Here is a 20,698-nt window from a genome sequence, read left to right on the forward strand (position 1 = left end):
GGAACCGGCGTCTTCAGACGCTTTCAAAGACACTTTATGTTCAGAAAGACTTCCATCATCAAACCACACTCCACATTCTTCATCACGTAACACGCTGTGCACATAAACAGCGAATTAAGCGACTGTAAGACGAGACACGTGAGAGCGCTCTGATTCAATAACGCCGGCGCGTTTGCTGCCGCACGAAGCAGGAATCTCTGATCGCCGCTGAGCGTCAGACGCTGACCTGAGATTAGACTCAACATGGAGAAACACACAGATTAAAGCTCGGGGTATTTCAGGACTCGCGCTGACCGCACTGATTACACGTTAGTCTGTCAAGCGGATCCCGCTCTACATATATTCAGACTCAACTCTCCACAGACAAACACTGTCAAAACAGCTTTCTGATCAGCGAGAGCTCCAGTATTTCTCAACATCACATCTCTCAGATCACACCACACTCTAGAGAAGCGTTTGGACGGAGAGAGAGAGAGAGAGAGAGAGAGAGAGAGAGCCCTGTCTAACTCTAAACACAACAGAAACCAGACTCAACTCATAAAGTCAGTCTGCTGTAAACACTGGACTGTCACACTCACGTCTAGAAACAGACTTCACTGTGAGAGAAGACCATTCCTCTGATTTATACATTCTTTTAAATGTCTAAATTTATTATTTTAAAATTGATTTAACAAGTGAATCTGTTGTATGTTTACTAGGGATGCACTGAATGTTTGGCAAGGAAATTATTCAGTCGAAAATAGCAAAAGAATTTTGGCTGAATAATTTTGGTTGCCAGACATTCGGTGCATGATTTTACATTTTTATGATTTAATTGACCATATGCATGGATTATTTACTTGTTTTAGTCAAGCCAGTTCAGTCATTTCTGGTCAGATGTAGTGTGCCGTAATAGGAGTGTGCTTTGCTGGTTTTCTCTACATTCACAATCCAAGAAAGGTTTTGTTTGTCTAAGAGGACCAAATGTCCATGTATACTGTTTCAAGAAATGCATGAGTAAATGGGCTAAATATGCGCAAGTCATTGTTGTGATTGACAGTAATAACCGGATGAAATATCTGACAAGCTGATGTCTAAAAAAAGATAATTCAGACTAAATAAAAAAAATAATAATTCAGACTAAATTAAAAAATAATACGGTAATAATAATAATTCAAACTAAATTAAAAATAATAATAATAATTCAGACTCAATAAAAAATAATAATTCAGACTAAATAAAAAATAATAATAATTCAGACTAAATAAAAAAAGGTTATAATTCAGACTAAATTTAAAAAAATAATTCAGACTAAAAAAAAAAAAAATAATTCAGACTAAATTAAAAAAAAAAATTCAAACTAAATAAAAAAAATTCAGACTAAATAAAAAATAATAATAATTCAGACTAAATTAAAAAAAATCAGACTAAATTAAAAAAATAATTCAGACTAAATAAAAAAATTCAAATTAAGACTAAATAAAAAAAATAATTCAGACTAAATAAAAAAATAATAATTCAGACTAAAAAAAAAATAATAATTCAAACTAAATAAAATAATAATAATTCAGACTAAATAAAATAATAATAATAATAATAATAATTCAGACTAAATTAAAAAATAATAATAATTCAGAATAAATAAATAAAAATAATAATCCAGACTAAATTAAAAATAAAAAAAATAATTCAGACTAAATTAAAAATAAAAAATTATAATAATTCAGACTAAATTTAAAAAAAAAATCAGACTAAATTAAAAAAAAAATTCAGACTAAATAAAAAAATTCTAATTAAGACTAAATAAAAAAACAATAATTCAGACTAAATAAAAAAATAATAATTCAGACTAAAAAAATAATAATAATTCAAACTAAAAAAAAAAAAATTCAGACTAAATAAAAAAATAATAATTCAGACTAAAAAAATAATAATAATTCAAACTAAAAAAAAAAATTCAGACTAAATAAAAAAAAATATTATTATTATTCAGACTAAATTGAAAAAAATAATCCAGACTAAATTTAAAAAAAAAATATTCAGACTAAATAAAGAAATATTCAGACTAAATTCAGGGTAACAAAACGAAGTTTGTGTTGGTTAAATATTGGTTAATTAATAGCTTTATTTAATAGATTTTACAATTCAAGATTAAAAGATGTAGTTATTAAATTATATACAATATTTCAAATTCATATCAATTCATACTGAGTGCATTTTTTATTATTATTCAATTAATATTTAACTTATTTAATTTGTAGTGAACTATATATAAGAGCCAATAGCATCACGTTCAAAAATGACCAACGAGTTTCCATATTTGTCCTATTAAAAACTTGACTCTTCTGTAGTTATATCGTGTACTAAGACCTATCGTGTAAAAAGAAGCTGAAACGGAAAACTATTCTGGAAGAGAATATCCGAATCTGAAAGTTGTGACACAATGATGGAAAACACTATTCCTAGATATACCTCCTTGAAGAAGCATCAGTGTGTCTGTAGTGGGAATTAGTGTGTGAATCATTCAGATGAGATTCGTTCAGAAGAGTTTCTCTTACAGTTTTCGTCTTGTGCGACGCACTGCAGCGGGATCCCGAAGAAAGACGTGTAGCTGTCGTTGTACCAAACCAGGAGCTCCGTTCCTCGTGGAATATCTGAACACGCCCGGTAGAAGATACACGACCTGAAACATACAAACACAATGCTTAGAAGAAAAAACGAAATGCACATCTGACTACAATGACTATAAAATATGTAAATCCAAAATACATCAAATCATTCATCAAATTTATTGACATCACGACAACTAATCAGAACAGAGCCTGTTGCAGCCATTAAAATAGTTTAATGGAAAAGTGGCTATATCTCGTTTCGTTTCTTTATTAAGTTAATTTAGAAATATGTTTGGAACATTTCATGTTTGTTAAATTCAAGATTTTGTTTTTTAAAGTTACGACCAAGCGGCCAGCGGCAATGAGTCCAGCATCTTAGATCAATTTAGCCTTCTCAAATCAACACGACTTGCCTTAAATAAAAATCTATAGACATAAAACACTTGATGCATTTCACAATATTCATTTAAACATTTAATCTAGATAAATGTGCGCTGTTAGACACATATCCAATATTTTGTGCGGAGAGTAGAAGCTAAAGTGCGCTTTGCAGGACATGGAAGCGCCAGAGCGAACACTTGCATTTTTTTCTTAATAAGTGTAAAACACATTTATTGTTTGTACTTTATCATAAAATTGACAGAATTTCTAGGCTGAGACTTGCGTGCCACAAATAAGGAATGGACTTGAAAATGTTAAATATTATGAAATAATTTTAAATATTTATTTACAGTATTTATAAATATTATTTATAATACTCATGTAACTTTTTTCAGTATTGTTTGACAAATAACAAGTTAAAAATAACATTTATTCAAAATATTGAGATTGAATATTAAGTCTTATCTATCACTTTTTATCAACTTAACACATCTTTGCTGAATAAAAATATTCATTTCTTTCAAATGAATGCTGACCCCAAACTTTGAACAAGGCTTTTATTGTAACAAAAGTTTTCTATTTTAAGTAAATGCTGTTCTTTTTAAACATTTTATTTATTAAAGAATCCTGAAAAAAGGTCACAGGTTCCAAAAAGTTTCCAACAGTTATCATACATCAGAAAAGTCCCCTTTAAAAAGCATTAAAAATCTTACCGATCCCAAACTTCGCAGTGTATATATTTCATCGTTATAATTTTTGTTATCCTTTTTTTAAAAAAAATAATAAAAATGTTTCCAACACTAATAATAAATCAGTATTTTAGAATGATTTCTGAAGGATCATGTGACACTGAAGACTGCAGTAATGATGCTGAAAATTCAGCTTTGCATCACAGAAATAAATTACATTTTAAAGTATATTAAAATAGAAAACCACTATTTTAAATTGCATTAACATTTCACATTATTACCATTTTTTTCCGTATTTTTAATCAAATAAATGCAGACTTGAAAAGCAGAAAAGTCGTTTTTAAAAACATTTAAAATTAAAATTGAAAATAAAAATTTTACAGTTTTTTAATCAATATTTTTATTCAAATAAAGACAGCCCTGATGAGCAAAACAGTTTTAAAAAGCATTAAAAATCGTATTGATCCCAAACTTTTTTTTTTCCTTTTTTAATTTTATAAAAAAAAAAATTAATAAAAATGTTTCCAACACTAATAATAAATCAGAATATTAGAATGATTTCTGAAGGATCATGTGACACTGAAGACTGCAGTAATGATGCTGAATATTCAGCTTTGATCACAGAAATAAATTACATTTTAAAGTACAATAAAATAGAAAACCACTATTTTAAATTGCATTAACATTTCACAATATTACCGTTTTTTTTCCGTATTTTTAATCAAATAAATGCAGACTTGATAAGCAGAAAAGTCGTTTTTAAAAACATTTAAAATTAAAATTTTACAGTTTTTTTAATCAATATTTTTATTCAAATAAAGACAGCCCTGATGAGCAGAAAAGTTTTAAAAAGCATTAAAAATCGTATTGATCCCAAACTTTTTTTTTTTACCTCTGTGGTCTTTTTTTTTTTAATGTGCGGACAACATTTTTCAAATGAGCTTTCTATAATCCTACACAAATGAAATCATGAAACATGTTGTTTTATAAAAGGATCCTGAAGCAGTGCTCTTTATCTGACCCTACTAACCCCATTAGTCCCGTGACCGCTGGCTACAGCACCGCTTTCACTGACAGACGTGTGAGCGGAGGAGAAAAACCCACAAACGTTTGACTCTTTGGTCAGGGTGTAAGTGCTGAGATCGCTGCATTTTATTAATTCTTTCCACCGCGACATCAAAATAAAAGGAGAGCCGAGTCCATAAATCAGCAGCATCTCATAACCGAGAGAGAGAGAGAAAACACGTCTCTCAGCTCGCCTCGGCTCAACATAAACAGAGCGGCGCACAAATAAATGCAGTGGGACTCAATGAGTCGGCGGGCCGCTGAAAGAGGCTGTTTGGGGAGCGATGGGTGGTCCCGCACACGCTCAGACCCGTGTAAACCAACACCGGCTCTTACAAGCCTGCCGTCACCTCCCAAACACGCATCAATCTGCGCAGATCAAAGCGCGCTGACAGCGATTTACTGTTGTGGTTGGGTGAGTCATAAAGCCGCCGGCGGGACGTCCCCTGTGCGGGAGATGCCAGCGGACGTTACCGTCAGAGCGAAACCAAACAGCCGACTCGGACTCCATCCATCAGCGGCGGCTTTGAAGACCGTTCCATCCAGATATTACGAATCATAACAGATGATCTGGACCCGCGTTTGCTCACCCTACAACACCGACTTACATGAACATCACTTCAGCCTGAGGAGCTCTGTGGAACATCACACACACGCTTAACTTCATCTAAATACGGCCACTGCATAGACTTTTACTGTTTTTATATACAGCTAGATATAGAAACTATGTTTTTGTATTTTTAGAATCTTATTTAATTAATTTTTATGTCGTTTTTACTTTATGGGGAGTATAACGACTTATGTGTAAGATTTTAAAAAGTAAAAAAGATAATAGAGGTCTATGAAAACATTTTATTATTTCTTTATATTTAAATTTTTTTTTTTAAAAATTACAAAATTGTATGTTTTTTTTAGAAAAAAATATTTTAAAAAAATAATAAAAACAAAACAAAACAAAAAATATATATGTATATCTATGGACTTTTACGGTTTTTATTTACAGCTAGTTATATGAATTATAATCTAACACTAACAGAAACCATTTTTGCATTTTTAGAATAAAAAAAAAAATCTTATTTAATTAATTTTTATGTAGTTTTTACTTTATGGGGAGTATTACGACTTATGTATAAGATTTTAAAAAGTAAAAAAGATAATAGAGGTCTATGAAAACATTTTATTATTTCTTTATATTTAAAAAATGTAAAAAAAAAAAATACAAAATTGTATCTTTTTTTAGAAAAAAATATTTAAAAAAAATAATAATAAAAACAAAACAAAACAAAAAATATATATGTATATCTATGGACTTTTACGGTTTTTATTTACAGCTAGTTATATGAATTCTAATCTAACACTAACAGAAACCATTTTTGCATTTTTAGAATAAAAAAAAAATCTTATTTAATTAATTTTTATGTAGTTTTTACTTTATGGGGAGTATTACGACTTATGTATAAGATTTTAAAAAGTAAAAAAGATAATAGAGGTCTATGAAAACATTTTATTATTTCTTTATATTTAAAAAATGTAAAAAAAAAAAATACAAAATTGTATCTTTTTTTAGAAAAAAATATTTTAAAAAATAATAAAAACAAAACAAAACAAAAAATATATATGTATATCTATGGACTTTTACGGTTTTTATTTACAGCTAGTTATATGAATTCTAATCTAACACTAACAGAAACCATTTTTGCATTTTTAGAATAAAAAAAAAAATCTTATTTAATTAATTTTTATGTAGTTTTTACTTTATGGGGAGTATTACGACTTATGTATAAGATTTTAAAAAGTAAAAAAGATAATAGAGGTCTATGAAAACATTTTATTATTTCTTTATATTTAAAAAATGTAAAAAAAAAAAATACAAAATTGTATCTTTTTTTAGAAAAAAATATTTAAAAAAAATAATAATAAAAACAAAACAAAACAAAAAATATATATGTATATCTATGGACTTTTACGGTTTTTATTTACAGCTAGTTATATGAATTCTAATCTAACACTAACAGAAACCATTTTTGCATTTTTAGAATAAAAAAAAAATCTTATTTAATTAATTTTTATGTAGTTTTTACTTTATGGGGAGTATTACGACTTATGTATAAGATTTTAAAAAGTAAAAAAGATAATAGAGGTCTATGAAAACATTTTATTATTTCTTTATATTTAAAAAATGTAAAAAAAAAAATACAAAATTGTATCTTTTTTTAGAAAAAAATATTTTAAAAAATAATAAAAACAAAACAAAACAAAAAATATATATGTATATCTATGGACTTTTACGGTTTTTATTTACAGCTAGTTATATGAATTCTAATCTAACACTAACAGAAACCATTTTTGCATTTTTAGAATAAAAAAAAAATCTTATTTAATTAATTTTTATGTAGTTTTTACTTTATGGGGAGTATAACGACTTATGTATAAGATTTTAAAAAGTAAAAAAGATAATAGAGGTCTATGAAAACATTTTATTATTTCTTTATATTTAAAAAATGTAAAAAAAAAAAAAATACAAAATTGTATCTTTTTTTAGAAAAAAATATTTAAAAAAAATAATAATAAAAACAAAACAAAGACTTTTACGGTTTTTATTTACAGCTAGTTATATGAATTATAATCTAAGACTAACAGAAAACATTTTTGCATTTTTAGAATTTAAAAAAAAATCTTTTTAAATTAATTTATGTCGTTTTTACTTTATGGGGATTATAGCGACTTGTATATAAGCTTTAAAAAAAAATAAAAAAGACAACAGAGGTCTATGAAGACATATTTTATTATTTATTCATATTTTTAAAAAAAATGTGTAAAAAGAAAATACAAAATTGTATCTTTTTTTAGAAAATATTTTTTAGAAAAATACTAAAAACATTAAAATATATATATATATATATATAGACTTTTACGGGGGGGGTTTACAGCTAGTTATATAAATTATAATCTAACACTAATGTAAAACTTTGTATTTTTAGAATTTTTTAAAAATCTTATTCATTTATTTTTATGTCATTTTTACTTTATGGGGAGTATAATGACTTATGTATAAGATTTAAAAAAAATTTAAAAAGATAATAGAGGTCTATGAAAACATATTTTTTTATTACTTCTTTATATTTAAAAAAAATGTTAAAATATACAAAATTTTATCTTTTTTTAGAAAAAAATATATTTCTTAGAAAAATAATAAAAACAAACAAACAAACAAACAAAAATATATATAGACTTTTACGGTTTTTATTTACAGCTAGTTATATGAATTATAATCTAACACTAACAGAAAACATTTTTGCATTTTTAGAATAAAAAAAAATCTTATTTAATTAATTTTTAAGTCATTTTTACTTTATGGGGAGTATAACGACTTATATATAAGATAAAAAAAATAAAAAGGATAATAGAGGTCTATGAAATCTTTATTATTTCTTTATATTTAAAAAAAAGGTAAAAAAATACAAAATTTAATCTTTTTTTTTAGAAAAAATATATTTTTTAGAAAAATAATAAAAACAAACAAACAAACAAATATTTATTATATTAAATTATTAAATTATATTATTAAAAACAAATGTTAAAAACTAACCAAACTTCATTTTTTGCTGTTTTTATTTAAAAAATATATAAAATTGTATATTTTTTTTAGAAAAAATAAATTTTTAAAATATAATGAAAAAATATATTTTTTTAAAGTATATATATTTTTTTTTTTCATTGACCTTTGTTGTCTTTTTTTTATTTTTTTAAAGCTATATACACTGATAGACTTTTAGTCTTTTTTAAATATTTTGAAAGTATTTTGAAATCTAAAAAATAATATAAGATACATTTTGATAGACCTTAGTGGTGTTTTTTTTTTATTTTTTCTATCTAAAAAAATACACTAAGAGAAAACACAAATTTGTATGTCATTTTAATTTTATGAGCAGGTTTTGTGAGGTTTTATATACAAAAATACTGTTATTACCTGCATAATAAACAGATAACCAGACCTTTTGTTATTTTTTTAGATTTAAAAAAGAGAAATAAAGAAGCATAAAAAATAAAAACACATTCCACAAAGGTCTATCAAAATGTATCTTTAATTATTTTTAGATTTAAAAAAGTTTTTTCAATTATTAAAAAAAAAACAGACCACAAAGGTCTATTTTTATATCATTTAAAAATTATTTTTAGATCATTTTTTTAGACTATATAATAAAAAACAGACTGCAAAGGTATACCAAGATATATACATCATTTTTTTATTTAAAAAAAGATGTTTAAAAACATACAATTAAATAACAAACTACAAATGTCTATTCAAAAATATTTAGGCTAAATAAATCTAGAAAAAAATACTTTTATATATTTCTATATATTCCTAAAAACAGAATCATGTAAAATAAATGAAAATAAATAATAAAAGACATATTTCTGACCTTTGTGGTCTGTTGTCTTTTTCTCGTGTGGACAGCACTTGCTCATTTTTGTACATTTCAATTTCCTTAACTCGACATACTGCTAATTCTAAATACTTTAATCCTAGCAGAAGAATAGCTGTATTTTGAGAGTTTTGAGAGTTTTACAATACTACTCTATTTCTGTGTGAGAGTTTAATGAGGACATGTCCCCAGGTTTGGTCAGATCCCACTTCTGCTGACCTGTTTATCTGGTCAGGATGTTTAGTGAGGTGTTGTGTATAGGTTGGTTTTAGTTTAGTGAATTTTCTCTACCTGTACTGCACCACCATCATGTTCTGCTCTCCACAGTGTCTGGCGCAGCGGATGTACCTCATCCAGCTGGATTTACTGGGCTCGTTCCCGTCAATAAAGTGCTGTAAGGTTCCCTCCTGATCGTAAATCTGGAAGAGACACATTCACAAACACACTTAAAACTCTCAGTGTAGTTTGCTTTTATTTAAAGGTAACCAAACAAACGTCTATTTACAATGACAAATATTCTGCAGCAGTCGATATTTCAGTGAGTCTCTGAGAGCCTGTTGTTTTTAATGACTGATGGCATGTAATGAATCATTTATGTAGAGTTTCTGTGTTGTCTTCAGGGTATAAATATGTTATTTCTGAATTAGGGGTCGACCGATATGTGTTTTTCGGGGCTGATACCGATACAGATTATTACAGATCAAGTACACCGATAACCAATATTTTGAACCGATATATGTCTGGTTTAAAAAATACAATTTAACGTCAAAATTAAGAATAACACGGGCTCTGAAAAAACTTTCTTTAGAAGCTTTTAATTTATTTTACCGACAAATCAGTTTTAAAAATGACCGATACAGATAACCATAAAAACACTTCACATCAGAGCCGATATTTGGTAAGTCCCTAATAATCATAATTTCATATGCAGTTTTTTGTCCAGTTTGCGTCAGTTTTACGCTTAGAATTATTTTATTGGAAAATCCGGTTTGAAAATGACGATACCGATAACCATAAAAATGCTCAATATCGGGGCTGATAATCGGCCAGGCCAATAATCGTCAACCTCTAATAATCATGATTTCATATGCATTTTTTTTGTTCAGTTTGCGTCGCTTTTTTATGCTTTTAAATTATTTTATCAGCAAATCCATTTTCAAAATGGCCGATACCGATAACCATAAAAATGCTTAATATTGTCGCCGATAATAGATCAACTCTTAAAGGAGTAGTTCACTTTCAGAACAAAAATGTACAGATAATGTACTCACCCCCTTGTCATCCATAATATTCATGTCTGTCTTTCTTCAGTCATAAAGAAATTATGTTTTTTGAGGAAAACATTTTAGGTTTCTCTTCCTATAATGGACTTCTATGGTGCCCCCGAGTTTGAACTTCCGAAATGCAGTTTAAATACAGCTTCAAAAGGCTCTAAACGATCCCAGCTGAGGAAGAAGAGTCTTATCTAGCGAAACTATCAGTTATTTTCTAAAAACATTTACAATTTCTATACTTTTTAATCTCTACACAGAGTACACACAGAGGTAGACAAAACGAGCATTTGAGGTTAAAAAGTATATAAATTGTAATTTGTTTTAGAAAATATCCAATCGTTTTGCTAGATAAGACCCTTCTTTCCTTGGCTGTCATCGTTTAGAGCACTTTGAAGCTGCATTTTGGAAGTTCAAATTCGGGGGCACCATAGAAGTCCATTATATGAAGAGAAATCCTGAAATGTTTTCCTCAAAAAACATAATTTCTTTACGACTGAAGAAAAAAAGACATGAACATCTTGGAAGACAAGGGGGTGAGTACATTATCTGTACATTGTTGTTCTGAAAGTGAACTAATCCTTTAATAATCATGATTTTTTTAATACTTTTTTTGTTCTGTTTGCGTCACTTTTTATGCTTTTAAATTATTTTATCTGCAAATCAGTTTTAGAAATGACCTATACCGATATCCATAAATGTTCTTAATGTTGCCACCGATAATTTAACTTTTAATAATCATGCTTTCATATCCATTTTTTTTTCTGTTTGCGTCACTTTTTTATGCTTTTAAATGATTTTATTGGCAAATTGGTTTTGAAAATGACTGATATCGATAACCAAAAAAAATGCTTAATATTGCTACCAATAATTGATCAATCCTTAATAATCATGATTTTATTTTATTTTATTTTTTTTTGTTATGTTTGTGTTGTTTTTTATGCTTTTAAATTATTTTACTGGCAAATCTGTTTTGAAAATGACAGATACAAATTACCATAAAAGTGCTTAATATTGCCAACAATAATTGATCGACCCTTAATAATCATGATTTCATATCCATTTTTTTGTTCTGTTTGCATGTTTTTTTATGCTTTTAAATTAATTTATTGGCAGATCGGTTTTGAAAATGATCAATGCCAATAACCATACAAATGCTCAATATCGGTGTTGATAATCGCCCAGGCCATTGATCAGTCATCCTCTATTCTGAATGTTCTCTGAGCCTTCAAAACGGCCAGTTTTGAAATGTTTGAAAAACTTCTTTGTTACTTTGTTATTAAAGGAAATATTCTGAGAATTAAGTCAATATACTATGAGAATAAAATCTAAATATTATGAGAATAAAGTCAAAATATTACAAGAATAAAGTTAAAATACTACAATAAATACTATGAGAATAAATTCGAAATACTACGAGAATAAAATATAAATATTACGAGAATAAAGTTGTAGTATTTACTATGATAAATACTACAAGAATAAAGTTGAAATACTAAGAAAATAAAGTCAAAATACTATGAGGATAAAGTTAAAATATTACAAGAATTAAGTTGAAAAATTACAATATATACTATGAGAATAAATTCGAAATACTACGAGAATAAAATTAAATATTACGAGAATAAAGTAGAAATACTACGAGGATAAAGTCGAAATACTACAAGAATAAAGTCTAAATATGACAAGAATAAAGTTGAAATACAACGATAAATACTATGAGAATAAAGTCGAAATACTACAAGGATAAAGTTAAAATATTACAAGAATAAAGTTGAAATACAACGATAAATACTATGAGAATAAAGTTGAAATACTAAGAAAATAAAGTCAAAATACTATGAGGATAAAGTTAAAATATTACAAGAATTAAGTTGAAAAATTACAATATATACTATGAGAATAAATTCGAAATACTACGAGAATAAAATTAAATATTACGAGAATAAAGTAGAAATACTACGAGGATAAAGTCGAAATACTACAAGAATAAAGTCTAAATATGACAAGAATAAAGTTGAAATACAACGATAAATACTATGAGAATAAAGTCGAAATACTACAAGAATAAAGTCTAAATATGACAAGAATAAAGTTGAAATACAACGATAAATACTATGAGAATAAAGTTGAAATACTAAGAAAATAAAGTCAAAATACTATGAGGATAAAGTTAAAATATTACAAGAATTAAGTTGAAAAATTACAATATATACTATGAGAATAAATTCGAAATACTACGATAAATACTACGAGAATAAAGTCGAAATACTACGAGAATAAAGTCAAAATACTAAGAGGATAAAGTTAAAATATTACAAGAATTAAGTTGAAAAATTACAATATATACTATGAGAATAAATTCAAAATACTATGATAAATACTACGAGAATAAAGTCGAAATACTACGAGAATAAAGTCAAAATACTAAGAGGATAAAGTTAAAATATTACAAGAATTAAGTTGAAATATTACAATATATACTATGAGAATAAATTCCAAATACTACGAGAATAAAATCGAAATATTATGAGAATAAAGTTGAAATACTACGAGGATAAAGTTGAAATACTACGAGAATAAATTCGAAATACTACGAGAATAAAATTTAAATATTATGAGAATAAAGTTGAAATACTACAAGAATAAAGTCTAAATATGACAAGAATAAAGTAGAAATACTACGAGGATAAAGTCGAAATACTACAAGAATAAAGTCTAAATATGACAAGAATAAAGTTGAAATACTACGAGGATAAAGTCGAAATACTACAAGAATAAAGTCTAAATATGACAAGAATAAAGTTGAAATACAACGATAAATACTACGAGGATAAAGTTAAAATATTACAAGAATTAAGTTGAAAAATTACAATATATACTATGAGAATAAATTCGAAATACTATGATAAATACTACGAGAATAAAGTCGAAATACTACGAGAATAAAATTAAATATTACGAGAATAAAGTCGAAATACTACAAGGATAAAGTTAAAATATTACAAGAATTAAGTTGAAAAATTACAATATATACTATGAGAATAAATTCGAAATACTATGATAAATACTACGAGAATAAAGTCGAAATACTACGAGGATAAAGTTAAAATATTACAAGAATTAAGTTGAAAAATTACAATATATACTATGAGAATAAATTCGAAATACTATGATAAATACTACGAGAATAAAGTCGAAATACTACGAGAATAAAATTAAATATTACGAGAATAAAGTCGAAATACTACAAGGATAAAGTTAAAATATTACAAGAATTAAGTTGAAAAATTACAATATATACTATGAGAATAAATTCGAAATACTATGATAAATACTACGAGAATAAAGTCGAAATACTACGAGAATAAAATTAAATATTACGAAAATAAAGTCGAAATACTACAAGGATAAAGTTAAAATATTACAAGAATTAAGTTGAAAAATTACAATATATACTATGAGAATAAATTCGAAATACTATGATAAATACTACGAGAATAAAGTCGAAATACTAAGAGGATAAAGTTAAAATATTACAAGAATTAAGTTGAAAAATTACAATATATACTATGAGAATAAATTCGAAATACTATGATAAATACTACGAGAATAAAGTCGAAATACTACGAGAATAAAATTAAATATTACGAGAATAAAGTCGAAATACTACAAGGATAAAGTTAAAATATTACAAGAATTAAGTTGAAAAATTACAATATATACTATGAGAATAAATTCGAAATACTATGATAAATACTACGAGAATAAAGTCGAAATACTAAGAGGATAAAGTTAAAATATTACAAGAATTAAGTTGAAAAATTACAATATATACTATGAGAATAAATTCGAAATACTATGATAAATACTACGAGGATAAAGTCAAAATACTACGAGGATAAAGTTAAAATATTACAAGAATTAAGTTGAAAAATTACTATATATACTATGAGAATAAATTCAAAATACTATGATAAATACTACGAGAATAAAGTCGAAATACTACGAGAATAAAATTAAATATTACGAGAATAAAGTAGAAATACTACGAGGATAAAGTCGAAATACTACAAGAATAAAGTCTAAATATGACAAGAATAAAGTTGAAATACAACGATAAATACTATGAGAATAAAGTCGAAATACTACAAGGATAAAGTTAAAATATTACAAGAATTAAGTTGAAAAATTACAATATATACTATGAGAATAAATTCGAAATACTACGAGAATAAAATTTAAATATTATGAGAATAAAGTTGAAATACTACGAGGATAAAGTTAAAATACTACAAGAAATAAATTGAAATATTACGATAAATACTATGAGAATAAAGTCAAAATACTACGATAAATACTACAAGAATATAGTCGAAATAGTATGAGAATGTTTTCTCTGCATTTTTCTTGTTTGGCTAATCTAGCACACTTATGTTTCTCTATTGCAAGTCACTTTGGATAAATGCATCTGCTAAATGCATAAAAATGAAGTGAAAAACTTAGAGGATCTTCAACAACATTTTAGCTCAAAGCGGTTCGGCTGACAATCTCTGCACTGAGGACTGAGGCGGGTCACTTCCTTCACAAAAACACAAATCTTGACCATAAAAATGAATCTGATCAGTAAACACGCACAAGATTAAAAATAGACAGACTATCTCCCACTGAACACAATCACATTGAGTTTTACGTGAGCTTCTGTTGTCCTCAGAGTTCAGATAGTCTCAGTGTTAGTCTGTGAATCTCTGCCATGAAAGCGGAGCAGAAAACTGTGTTTGACTGACAGACGTCGCTGTGTGTGTCGCTCTGATGAATGTGATCTGGCATCAGCAGCATGATGGATTCTCACAAACTACGACAGCGAAGGACTTGTGCTTTACATCATTTCTTACACTGAAAAAAACTGGCTGCTGCGGGAATCAGTTTTGACTCAGAAATTGCTAGTGATTGTAATAAATAACACTCAGTAACACAGAAATAGCATTTTCTTGTAAAATGTAATCGGAAAATCCAAACAACTTTGAAAAATGATTTTCCAGTGAATTATCCCTGAACCCTGCAGCTGTAGGATCTGCATTTATTTATTTAGAAACAGACCCAAAAACATGAGAAACACCGGCCAGAAATCCATCAGCGCCAAACCCAAACATTAGATCAGAAAGAACAGATGGATCTGACAAAGGAAGCAGGACAGGGTGAATGAACCGCTCTCAAAAACTACAGTAAATATAAAATAAAAACTAATTCAAACTATAGAAAATAGAATAGGCTCTCATTTATACTTTAAATTATTTTGAACATTTTAATTCAACTCATTTTTATTTAGTTTAGCTTGATGTACTAAAATATCTAAAACTGAAATAGAAATAATAAAAACTAAATAAGCATTTTAAAAATAACAGAAATGCTAGTCTTTTGACAAATTTAAATAAAAAAACAGTAAATATAAAATAAAGACAAATGTAATCTATAAAAAAAGAATAGTATCTCAATAATACAAAAAAAAACAATCAAAAAAGTGAAACTTCAAATTATTTTGAACATTTTAATTCAACTCATTTTTATTTTGTTTAGTTTGATGTACTTAAATATCTAAAACTGAAATAGAAATAATAAAAACTATACAGACATTAACAAAAATAAAAAAATGATAAAAAAAAGATAAAAATAAATAAATAAATAAAATAACAATTTTAAAATGACAGAAATGCTAGTCTTTTACGTTACAGACATTTTTAACAAAAACTAATAAAAATTATAAAAAATAGACAAAAATCTAACTTAAACCAAAAATAAAGATTTTAAAAATGACAAAAATGCTAGTCTTTTGACAAAAATGTAAATAAAAAACAGTAAATATAAAAATAAAGACAAATGTAATCTATAAAAAAGAATCGTATCTCAATAATATAAAAAAAAGTGAAACTTCAAAGTATTTTGAACATTTTAATTCAACTCATTTTTATTTAGTTTAGCTTGATGTACTTAAATATCTAAAACTGAAATAGAAATAATAAAAAACTATACAGACATTTTTAACAAAAATGTAAAAAAAATAATAAAAAAATAATAAAAAAACAAACAAAAATAAAATAAAGATTTTAAAATGACAGAAATGCTAGTCTTTTATGTCACTGACATTTTTAACAAAAACTAATAAAAATGATAAAAAATGATTAAAAATAAAAAATAAAATAAAATAAAGATTTTAAAAATGACAGAAATGCTAGTCTTTTGTCACTGACATTTTTAACAAAAACTAATAAAAATGATCAAAAATGATTAAAAAAAATAAAATAAAGATTTTAAAAATGACAGAAATGATAGTCTTTTATGTCACAGACATTTTTAACAAAAACTAATAAAAATGATCAAAAATGATAAAAAAAAATGAAGATTTTAAAATGACATAAATGATAGTCTTTTATGTTACAGACATTTTTAACAAAAACTAATAAAAATGATAAAAAATGATAAAAAAAATAAAATATAATAAAGATTTTAAAAATGACAGAAATGCTAGTCTTTTGTCACTGACATTTTTAACAAAAACTAATAAAAATGATCAAAAATGATAAAAAAATAAAATAAAATAAAGATTTTAAAAATGACAGAAATGATAGTCTTTTATGTTACAGACATTTTTAACAAAAACTAATAAAAATGATCAAAAATGATTAAAAAAAATAAAATAAAGATTTTAAAATGACATAAATGCTAGTCTTTTATGTTACAGACATTTTTAACAAAAACTAATAAAAATGATAAAAAAATGATTAAAAAAACAAAAATAAAATAAAGATTTTAAAAATGACAGAAATGCTAGTCTTTTATGTCACTGACATTTTTAACAAAAACTAATAAAAATGATAAAAAATGATAATAAAAATAAATAAAAATAAAAATAAAATAAAGATTTTAAAATGCCAGAAATGCTAGTCTTTTGAGGAAAATGAGGCTAAAGGTTTGTTGTTGTGGCGGGATGCGATCGATGGGACTGACGGTCTCCTGTCAGAGCGTTACTTACTGCTCAATGTCTGCGGGCGGCGTTTACGGCTCTGATTGGAGTGTGCCGCTGAGCGACGGCTGTAAATAGAGGGCCAGCTCCGGCAGACAGCCGCTCTGACCTCCTGCCCTCATTACAGCCGGTAAATCAGGTCCGACAGACATGGGCTGGCTTTATCGCAGCGACACGCAGAGGTCCTCGACAGTGAGCCTCCAGCATGCAAACGCGTCTCTGGAGGTGATAGCGCCGCTTGTTATCGCTGGACCCGTATTAAAACATCCCTCGGCTTTGTGCCAGAAACTCTCTCAGCCCACGCTTCGTCTTCTAGATTCAGGCCGAACACAAACTCCTGACTAACAAATCAAATACTTCAACTAAAGCGTCTCATCTGCTTTTACAATCAACAGGACGAGCCATCACACTGCATAATGCTGTTTCATGAGTGTACGTGTTTTTATTGATTTTACAAAGACATTCCTGGTTAAATAAAGGTTAATAGATGAACATAAATATAAAGATGAGTAAATAAATCAACATAGAGGTAAATCAATCGTAAAATAAACTCCTGTAAAAGTCATTTTTGGTTTCATAAAGTCTTAAAGGTAAATAAATGTTGTTAAATAAATATATGAATAAATATAATTTTTTAATTATTAATTAATTTGTTATTTTGCAGCCTATCTGGGCCAGGAAGCTCATTTTAAAGAGATTTTTGATTAAATGCATGTAATAATTTTAACTATTTTATACATTTAAATAAAAACAAACAAATAAATGACTTTTGCTATTTTGCAGCCTATCTAGGCCAGAATGCTGCTATAAAAAAAAGATTTTTGATTAAATAGATGAAATAAATGCTAAATATTTTTAAAATATTTTATTTATTATTTTAAATATTATCATAAATATTTAATATTTATAAATATTTTTAATTGATTATTTATTTATTTATTTATTTGCTATTTTGCAGCTGTCTGGGCCAGGACACTCCTTTAAAAACGATTTTTGATTAAAGAGATTAAATTAATGTTAAACAAATAAACAAATGTTTTTTTTTTATTCTTTTAAATATTTTCAATATAAAATATTTATAAGAATGTTTAATTTATTTATTATTTATTTATTTATTTGCTATTTTGCAGCATATCTGGGCCAGGACACTCCTATAAAAATGATTTTTGATTAAAGAGATTAAATAAATGTTAAATACATATTTTTAATATTTTATTTAGTATTTAAAATATGTAAAATATAAAAACAATATTTTAAAAAATGACATATATTGTATTTGCTATTTTGCAGCCTATCAAGCCAGGACGCTTCTATATATAAAAAAAAAAAAAAATGATTAAAAAGATTAAATGAATATTTAATTAAATGATAAATAAATAAATTATTTGTAATATATTTTTATTTATTATTTTAAATATTAAATATTTATAAATATTTTAATTAATTAATTAATTTACTTATTTGCTATCTTGCAGCCTATCTTTAAAGAGATTAAATAAATCTAAAAATAAATTTGAAATAAATTAATTAATTAATAATTAAGTAAATAAATAAATAAACATTTTTTATTAATTAATTAATTTAATTATTTATTTGCTGCCTATCTGGACCAGGAAGCTCATATAAAAGAGATTTTTGATTAAATACATCAAATAATAATAATAAAATGACTTTTGCTACATTGCAGCCTATCTTGGCCTGGACACTCCTATAATAAAATGATTCAAGAGATTAAATAAATCTAAAAAAAATTTAAATAAATAAATAAATACATATTTTAAATATTTTATTTATTATTATATTAAATATTAAATATTTATAAATATAATTTTTTTAAGTAATTAATTGTTTTTTAAAATAAAAAAATAAATAAAACAATTATTTACTGTTTTGCAGCCTACCTGTTAAAATTTATTCTAAAATAAATGTTAAATAAATAAATAAATTATAATAAATAAATTAATTATAATATATTTTTTATTATTAACTAATTAATAAATTTGCTATTTTGCAGCCCATCTGGACCAGGAAGCTCATATAAAATAGATTTTTGATTAAATACATCACATAATAAAAAAAGAAATAAAAATTTAAATAAACAAACAAATAAATGACTTTTGCTATATTGCAACCTGTCTAGATGCTCCTATAAAAAAAAAAAAAGATTTTTAATTTAAAATAAATGTTAAATAAATAAATACTTTACATTATTTATTTATTATTTTAAATATTTTAAATATTAAACATTTATAAAGATATTTTATTTTATTTTATTAATTAATGTATTTATTTATTTGCCATTTTGCAGCCTGGACCAGAGATTAAATGTTAAATAAATAAATGTTAAATAAATAAATAAATAAATAAATGTATGCATGCATGTATTGCCTATCTAGGCCAGGATGCTTCTATAAACAAAGATTTTGGATTAAATAGATTAAACAAATAATTCAATTAATAAATAAGACATTGAGAGGCACTGGGACAAAACTGTATATAATGCAATATTTAAAAAAGCCCTTAAAAATCAAATATAAAGTGTACAAATATTTTCAAAAGTTGCATAGATCTTATTATATGCTCACTGATCAACATGACAGCCTGCAGAATAAAACTGCTGACGAATATTTGAAATGTAGAGGCAAATTCTGTTTTAGTATTAAACAGATCAGAAGTCTAGACTGGATGCTCATGTTTCGACTATCAGAACAAAGCTGTTAAATAGAGTCGTTTCTAATATCATAACAGTGTTCCCATCATCATAAGATCATAACAGGCTGAGCTGGATGTCAATATGTGTGATATAAGCACTCAAAGTCAGACGTACAGACTAAACACGTCTTAAAATAACAGCAAGCCACCATAAAAAACTGCAGTGAAAACACAGCGAGACTCATTCCGCAGCAGAACATCCAGCGTGTTCTCCGCTCTCCCATACGGCTAAAGATGCTTTCTCTCACAACAGAGACACAAATGAAGCGGAAAATAACTGGTGTGACAAATTACAGCGAGCCCACCTCAAACAAGAGCAGAAAATCAAATAATTATGCTGGCCCTCGGCCCGTCGCCATGACATCACCACCTTCAGCCAATCACTAAATATTATTCCCATCAGCCGAAATATTTGTGTTTCAGAAAAGCATTCAGTCAGAATATTTTCTGCCCCAATATAGAGTCAGTGCAATGTTTTCACATTCTGCCCATTCTGAGCTCAGCTGAAACATGCAAACACAAGCTGAAGATAAAAAATATA

The 20,698-nt window shown here is 26.2% G+C and overlaps 1 protein-coding gene across 1 annotated transcript in view; it reads right to left on the bottom strand.

The window, feature by feature from the left end:
- Positions 1-20,698, bottom strand: part of prdm6 (PR domain containing 6) — a 59,082-nt gene that overhangs the window by 23,076 nt on the left and 15,308 nt on the right. Inside the window, exons 3-4 of the mRNA XM_073819734.1 lie at positions 9,445-9,572; positions 2,538-2,662 (exon numbers count right to left, since the gene is read on the bottom strand). Of these exons, the coding sequence (XP_073675835.1) occupies positions 2,538-2,662; positions 9,445-9,572 (253 nt within the window). The remainder of the gene's footprint in view (positions 1-2,537; positions 2,663-9,444; positions 9,573-20,698) is intronic.

Source organism: Garra rufa, chromosome 15, assembly GCF_049309525.1.
Source record: "Garra rufa chromosome 15, GarRuf1.0, whole genome shotgun sequence".
Classification (NCBI taxonomy): Eukaryota; Metazoa; Chordata; class Actinopteri; order Cypriniformes; family Cyprinidae; genus Garra; species Garra rufa.